Source organism: Adiantum capillus-veneris, chromosome 21, assembly GCF_014529385.1.
Source record: "Adiantum capillus-veneris isolate H3 chromosome 21, ASM1452938v2, whole genome shotgun sequence".
NCBI classification, from domain to species: domain Eukaryota; kingdom Viridiplantae; phylum Streptophyta; class Polypodiopsida; order Polypodiales; family Pteridaceae; genus Adiantum; species Adiantum capillus-veneris.
The window spans coordinates 1736044-1743960 of record NC_140951.1 but is presented as its reverse complement, the minus strand read 5'-3'; the positions used below and the strand labels follow the sequence as shown (position 1 = coordinate 1743960).

Genomic DNA, 7917 nt, shown 5'->3' with positions numbered 1-7917 from the left:
TGGTGTTTTATCCCACAACTAGCCAGAAATGCATTAAATTCATGAGACATATACTCCCCCCCTCGATCGGAACGGAGGGTGCCCATAGTACATTTCGAGACATTTTCAGCCATAGCCAGTTTGAAGCACATAAAAACTTCGGACTTCGCTTTAAGCGGAAATACCCATGCATGCCTGGAGTAATCGTCAATGAAAGTCACGAAGTAAAGGTAATTGCCCAAGGACAGAGTTTGCATGGGCCCATCACTATGCACAAGCTGCAACCTGCATGTGGTCCGAACTGAACCGTCCTTTGGAAACTAGCACGCTGCATCTTACCCAAAATATAGCCTTTACGAACATGTTTGACACGTGCTTCAAGAGGCGGCAAAGAAGCAACCATATCAGATTTCTGCAAACGCAGCAAACTGGCAAAATTCAGATGACCAAAACGTGCATGCCAAAGTTTTGCATTTGAATAGCCCTTGAATCTGCAACAGCATTTGCAAAATTTTGTCCACACTTGCCATACAAAGTGAGCTTATACAGCCCACGGCACAAAAGGCCACATGCAACAATTTCATCACCAAGACTGAAATCATGAGCTGTACATCTGTCATCCACATATTTGACTACAAGTCCAAGTCTAGCAAGTGCGGATATAGACAAGAGATTCTTCTTGATCCCAGGTACATAAAGTGCATCAACAAGTGTGAAGGAACTACCATTTGCAACAGTAACCACAATCTTTCCAACTCCCTGAACCGGATAAGAGGCATTGTTGGCACAAGTGACTGAATTCCCTTGAGGGACAGACTCAAAAGAGGTAAACAATTCACAATGTGAGGTAATATGCTTTGTAGCACCACTGTCGAAATACCACATGTGAATTTGCAGCAACTGACAAGCATGCATTATGGATAGCAGGATAGTAAGTGCACTCTGCGCTAAAAGCCCATTCTGCATGAACATCAGCAACACAGTCTCCTTTCACAGAAGACTCAACAATGGCTACATTTGTAGTGGAACTAGCATTTGCAGTAGAACCACCCTCTTTCTTCTTAGCCTCTTTGGCCTTCAACTTAGGAACGACTTGATCAAGTGATCATTAGCTTTACAATAATAGCAACGCATCTTCCTTTTGCCTTTATCACCGGAATTTCCAGACAAATTGCTGCCAGCAGAAGCATTAGGAACAAAAGTTTTGCCACTCGCGGCAGAACCGTAAGAAGTGGCCGCATTGTTTTTACCACCCTTTCTTTCAGATGCAATAAAAGCATGTTCAACTGCACGCTGCCTACTTCTGTTTTTCCTGAAAAGTGACTCTTGCAACAATAATGTGCATAATGCATCAAACTTGACAACTTCAGGATTTCCTTGGGTCATCAGTCTCCAAGTACTAGCAAAAGTTTGGTAAAAATGACTTCACCTGCAGAAATAAGTTGCTCATTGATATCCTTGACGCCAGCAAGGAAAGTGTCTATATCATCTCTTCATGCATAATATTCGACTCCAGTTCTTTACGCAGCAAAGAAATTTCAGCCTCGTTGCGGCTTGCATAAAGACCTGCTAGAATATCCCAAGCCTGTTTTGCAGATTTTGCCAAACGAATGTGAGGAACAATGGTGCGCTTCACAGACAACGCAATCAATGCATGAGCCTACGCATCCTTTACATCCCAACGAGCTTGTTCTGCCGTAGGCAAAACAACTCTAATAGCAGTAATCCTTGCAGCAAGACCTGCATGGTAAATGATGCACCTGATGTGAAAACTGTCCGAAAATAGGAGAAAACGGAGCGGGAACAACACGGGCTATATCACAAACGGTAGAAGACTATGAGGCACCTGTTATGCAGAAAACGGCACTGACAAAAATTCTGCACAAAATGACGAAATAGCTTGTGCAGTACTGCCTGTAGTGGAAACGGAGGCCGAAATGAGCCCGAAATGTCGACCTACGAGACACTTGCCAAAGCTCACGGAAATCGAAGCAAGTGAGCAGGCATGTGCTTGAGCAATTGGCAACTTAAGCCAGGGAGGACGCAACCTGCTCTAATACCAATTGTTGGAATTAGGGTTGCAGAGAAACGCACACAGCTTGGAGAAGACGAAGGAAGCTCAAGGGACACAATAGAGAGTGTGTTACTTAGTATGCAATGGAAAGATAGATAGCCCTAGAGTGATGGGCGTATATACAATGCTCGGGGAGAAAAAACCTCCTAAAGAGGAAAAAAATGCCCCGATGGTCCTAGTGTGTTCACACACATCACTACCACATGTATATGGTAACATTCATACCATCGAGGACCCATTTCCGCCTCCATTTACTGATATGATGCTGAACAAGATTGATTGCAACGAGATATACAATTTCATGGCTGGAAATAGTGGCTACAATCAATTGAGGATAGCACCAGAGAACGGAGCCAAAACGGCATTCATCTTGTTGAATGGGGAGCATTCATGTACATACTAATGCCATTTGGGTTATGCCATGCTCCAACAACCTTTCAACGATGAATGATAGAAATTTTTAGTGAGTTTCTGCACAAGGTCCTTTGCAACATTTGTGAATGACTTTACTGTGTTTTCATCTAAAGATATACATCTCCTTTTCTTGAAAGTGGTGTTTGAGAGATGTAGAGAAAAACAAATTTATCTAAATTCTTTCAAATTGTTATTGATGGTCTAGAGGGGACAGCTTTTGGGACATATCGTGTTCACAAATGGTATCGACATGGCTGAAAACAAAGTCTAATGTGTCCAGCATGCAAGAGCAGCACCACATATATCTGAGTTGAGCTCATTCACCATATCAATCTGTTAGAAGCTCACCAGAGCCAAACTTGCAAGAAGATTCTATAAGATGCAATCACAAAAATCTAGACCGTGCTAACACCCTATGAAATGGAGATGATGATGAATGAGTGCAAATAACAATTGGAGCAGGAGGCCATCTATAGACTTATCCAGAAAGAGAACGCCACCTCTAGTGCCCCAAAGTGTGGTCAAGTTGTGCTCCAAAGTGTGGTCAAGCTGGAACACTTCAAGTTCCATCTTAGGCGATTAAGAAGACAATGCTCAAGAAGACTTCAGATAAATGAAAGCAAAAGCGCTAACATCGGTTAGACGTTTGAAATTTTGGAAATACACCAAAATTGAAAGAAAAGGGAGGAGGAATGTAGACGGTGGAAACGGGCCTTAGACAAGCACTTGTACATGGTCAAGTCTAGTATTTACCAGTTGTAATTATTGCGATAGTTGTCATATTGTACAATCAATCAAAACCCAAATCTGATACCTATAAATAGGAACCGCTACTTCATTTTGAGGGGGCTATCATTAGGGGACCATCTCATTCCGAAAGTGTGTAGATATGGCTTCTTCTATAGGAGTTGAGAGTATCTAGTGACATGAGTGATTGGGTCAAAGTAAGCTTCCAAAGTAGAGGGGTTTCCACTAGTTGGTAGTGCGACTACAGCACACACCTCAACACTCCCTACCATCATAATGTCCTTTTTGCTTGTAGAGTGTACTCACAATCGGCACCCGTCGCTTCAAGTGCGAAAAAGAAACCTTTGAATGCTAGCTTTGCACGATCACTTGACAATTCTCGACAGAGGTGCTTCTTATTGCTAGCACTGGTAAAACTACACAAAGAAAGAGAGAGAGAGAGAGAGAGAGAGAGAGAGAGAGAGAGAGAGATGTTATATTAAACGACGCCAAAACGAAAATACTGGCACTCCAAAGTCGGACTTTAAGCTCATTGTTGGACATTTGTACCAAGAATGTGCCAATGATACCCTTAGGCATTGTCTACTCCCACACGTGAGGTGTTTATGCTAAAATTTGGTGGCCGACTTTGTTCAGAGATACAAACATGTGTGAATACGTAATCCTTGTCGAAGGACAAGGCACCCAACGGAGAAGGACACGATGAGGCATAAAGCGGTGCTTCCACCTGGTATGTTTGAAAAATGGAGACTAGATTTTGTCAGCCTCTCCCCAACCAAAGGCCCTAAGCGTTCCCAATCACGCCTAGAGAACCGTGCACCCCGACAAAATTAGTGAAACACAACACAAAATCAATTAAGGTGACTGCAGATGGAATCGCAAACACGGATGCAACAAATTTTACACCAAAAAAAAAAAGGAATATATTAACAAGACGTACTACTTTGAACAGATTAAAAAATCACTAGATCTTGTGAGGCTAATGATTGATGCTTTGTCAATCAATGAAAATATACATCTATCAAAGCAAAAGGAACTGGAGGATGCTGTGACAACAATAGAGTTAAATGTTGAGCACGCCGCATACAATATGTTTGAATGTTTTCCAATGGAATACCTTACATAATATGAGATAGAGATGCAGAGACAGAGTTGTAGAGGAGCTAATGATAGTTATTTGTGCAATTGGTTATTCCAAATATATCTGAACAGGTAGAAGATCTTGCCAAGAAATGTGAGGACTGCTGAGAGTATTTTAAGGAACCGGTTTTGCATGCAAGTGATGAGAAAATGGCTGCTGTCAAAACACTCAGTTCAGTTAATAGACAAACCAAAGATATTGGCATGAATATTTTACCATACCTAGAATCTTGACGCCACTGAAGAGTGTGCATCTCTCCCAATCAAATGCTAGCGTCAAAACAATAAGGAGTTTTTAAGTGTTTGTGCTATATATATAAAGTCGACATTATACGAAGTTCCATTAAAAAAAGCTCCTCTCCGTCATTTAAACCCAAGTTTGTTTACTGAGCATTTTTAAACACCAACATTAAGATCGTATCAGAAAATAATGCAAGCAAGCAGGCAGCACCATTATTGCCATGGCTACAACAATTCATTAATGTAATTTTCTTCATGCAATCTGCAAGCCGCAAAATTATAAAATCATAAACCTAACATCAAGTGCAACTCAAAGCAAGGTAAGAACATTACAATAATTTGTAATCGGTGTGAAAGACGAGAACCCTAGTCAATGGAATGGGAAACGGAATAGAGACCATCAAGCCTTCAAGGCAGGAAACAGCTCGCTCTTTGCAACGGAACAGATTAGGAGCAGATTTTTCTAGTTATACTTCGCAACCTTTAAAAAATCGTTAAGAAACAGAATGAAGGAAACGGAGTTTCCAATCTGATAGACCCTGAATCAATGTCTCATTGTGACTATGCTCATTGCTTAATTGTCAAGAACATTCATAGCCTATGGGTTAGGTGTAACAGCATCTATGTTCTATATCCACACACATCCTGACCTTCTACTTCTTCACAAGACCAGCTTTAATGATGTCTGTAAACTCAGGCTGCACCCCAAACCAGAAAAAAAAGAGTCATCGGGACAGCGAGTAGCCGAACAACAATGAGATGCATAGTCTTCTTGCACCGATCATTCCAACAAGAACGACACAAAAGAAAATTTACCTTCAAAGAAGCACCCCCGACTAGAAAGCCATCAACATCAGGTTGGCCGGCAAGTTCGACACAATTCGCACCACTTACAGAGCCTGTTAAAGCAATTGTGTACATACAGAATAAGGACAAAAGACATAGAAAAGCCTAAGCCTTCCACAAACAATTAACAAAGCACACCTCCATAGATAATCCTCGCTGACTCCGCCACCTTTGGGCTAACGTTTGTCTTCAGCCACTTCCTAAGGTCAGCATGCACCTGGCATTAAGTCAAAGATGGAGCTTGAAAACTTTATGGATACATATGTAGGAGCCAATGATGGTTCACAGACTTTCACAGATTCATAAGTAGCAATAACTGTAGAAATGCTTTCACTTTAAGAGACTAGTGTCGGACAAGTTTACCTCCTGAGCTTGAGCCGGAGTGGCAACTTTACCCGTGCCAATGGCCCACACCGGCTCATAAGCAAGAACAACATTGTTCCAATCACTCACTTTTGCTGCAGTTGCCAAACCATTTTGACAAAGGGTTTGATATAATCCCAACGGTACATACATAGAGATTAATTTTGGTTGAAATGTGCAATTTAACCTGCAATAGCTTTAGCCTGCTCAGCGATGATTTTCAAAGCCTGTCCAGACTCCCGTTGCTCAAGGGTTTCCCCTATACAAGCAATCACTTTTATACCTTGACTGAGGGCATACGCCACTTTGTCGGCGACAAACTGCACGTGGACAATCACATGAGAAACTGTGTGTCTAATGGGCAACTAATTAATTTACAATCTAAAATCTGACGGTTCGTATATGCCTTAAGACACAACTCATGGCAATGTCTGTTCGAAGATTCCCCTTCTAACAAAAGATTCTACAAAGATTCCTCAAAGCTCATCGCTGATTGCTTCCCCAGTTGAGGATGCATCAATTAATTAATTTCGTATCTAAAGTCTGACGAGACATGTACGCTGTAAGACACAACTCGCCGCAATGTCTGTCTGAAGATTCCCCTTCAGACAACAAAGATCCCTCAAAACTCATCAGTGATTGCTTCCCCTGCTAAGGATGCAAAAGGCTCATCCTGGGACTTAAAATTATGGGAAAGCCCCAGATATGAAGACGCAGACAATCCGGAGCTCAAACAGCCTACCCACAGCAGGAGAAGCATGAGCATAGACCTTACCTCATTGGATTCTTTCAGCAAAAGCCGCCTCTCAGAGTGTCCCAATATAACCCAAGGGATGCCTAAATTAACTAGCATTTCAGCGCTGTATACAGGGAAATCGACAACTTATACAATCATTAGACATGCACATACACCCACATACAGAGCACTAAGGTAAGCTGCGGGCCGTGGTTTGAAAGAAAATGCATGCACCTGATCTCCCCTGTGAATGCGCCGCCCTTTTGAACCCAAGCGTTTTGCGCCGCAACAGAGAGATCGGGTCGCAATGAGCTCTTTACTTGCGACAAGAAGACGAAAGGGGGGCTGATGACCACATCTGAAAGTGAAAGCAAACATGTTAGTAGTTGACAGACATGAAAGTATGCCCATGTGAGCACAATTTCTCAATCACCAGCCACACAGCATATGAGTGTATATATGCACACAATAAGTCATAAAACTGCATGTTTCAGCTAGCGGCATACATACCGACTTTGTCTTTGGGTGGTATGTCTGCGGCACCATTCAAAAGATTCACAATCTTCTTCACCTCATCCACCGTCCCATTCTGCGCAATTGGTAACAACAACAACAAATTGTGAATACCATGCAGAGCCAGACTGTACTCTTTATGTTGAGATTCTCTCTCTCTCTCTCTCTCTCTCTCTCTCTCTCTCTCTCTCTCTCTCTCTCTCTCTCTCTCTCTCTCTCTCTCTCTGTGTGTGTGTGTGTGTGTGTGTGTGTGTGTGTGTGTGTGTGTGTGTGTGTGTGTGTGTGTGTGTGTGTTGCAATGATCAGGGACACACCTTGTAGGAAGTAGGGCTCTGGGCATACATATACACCTACATCTGATTTGCGACTATGCATTGATGACGATCATGATTGATTATTATGTGAGCATCAGCTCCATCTCTCTCTGCACACCCACGTTGCGCACAGAGAGAGAGAGAGAGAGAGAGAGAGAGAGAGAGAGAGAGAGAGTACGCATTTCCAGTTGCCTCCGACAAAAAACTTCCGCCCGATTTTAGACGCTATGCTATGCGCGTCTGTGGCTCTGAGGCTCTGGAGGGTGGCTCTGTGCGCGAGAGAGAGCTTTTGCGAAGCGACACCGTTAAATGATCACATAGAACACTGCATCGACGTGGCAAAGCTCACACCCTCAATTTTTAGAGGGGATCTAGGGTTGAAAATGAAAATCGGCATCGCTTGTTACTTCGTTAGCGTAGAAGGCAAAATTTCAGCTCCACGTTCGTCCACCTGGCATCAAGCTCAACCATCCGATAATCAAAATCTGGGTCGTTCGTTGAAAAGCAAATGATCGAGCAATTTAAGAGCGAGAGACTCAGACGCGCGGGGA

General features: G+C 42.7%; 1 protein-coding gene across 1 annotated transcript; it reads right to left on the bottom strand.

Moving 5' to 3' along the window:
• Positions 1-5041: 5041 nt before the first annotated feature.
• LOC147430447 (triosephosphate isomerase, cytosolic-like) lies at positions 5042-7679 on the bottom strand (the record flags this gene model as incomplete). The annotated part of the gene is made up of 9 exons (XM_086494530.1): positions 5042-5292; positions 5411-5493; positions 5579-5657; positions 5804-5898; positions 5991-6123; positions 6579-6663; positions 6774-6897; positions 7050-7128; positions 7545-7679. Coding segments are annotated over 9 exons (858 nt in total), but the record flags the coding sequence as incomplete, so codon positions are not given.
• Positions 7680-7917: the final 238 nt, after the last annotated feature.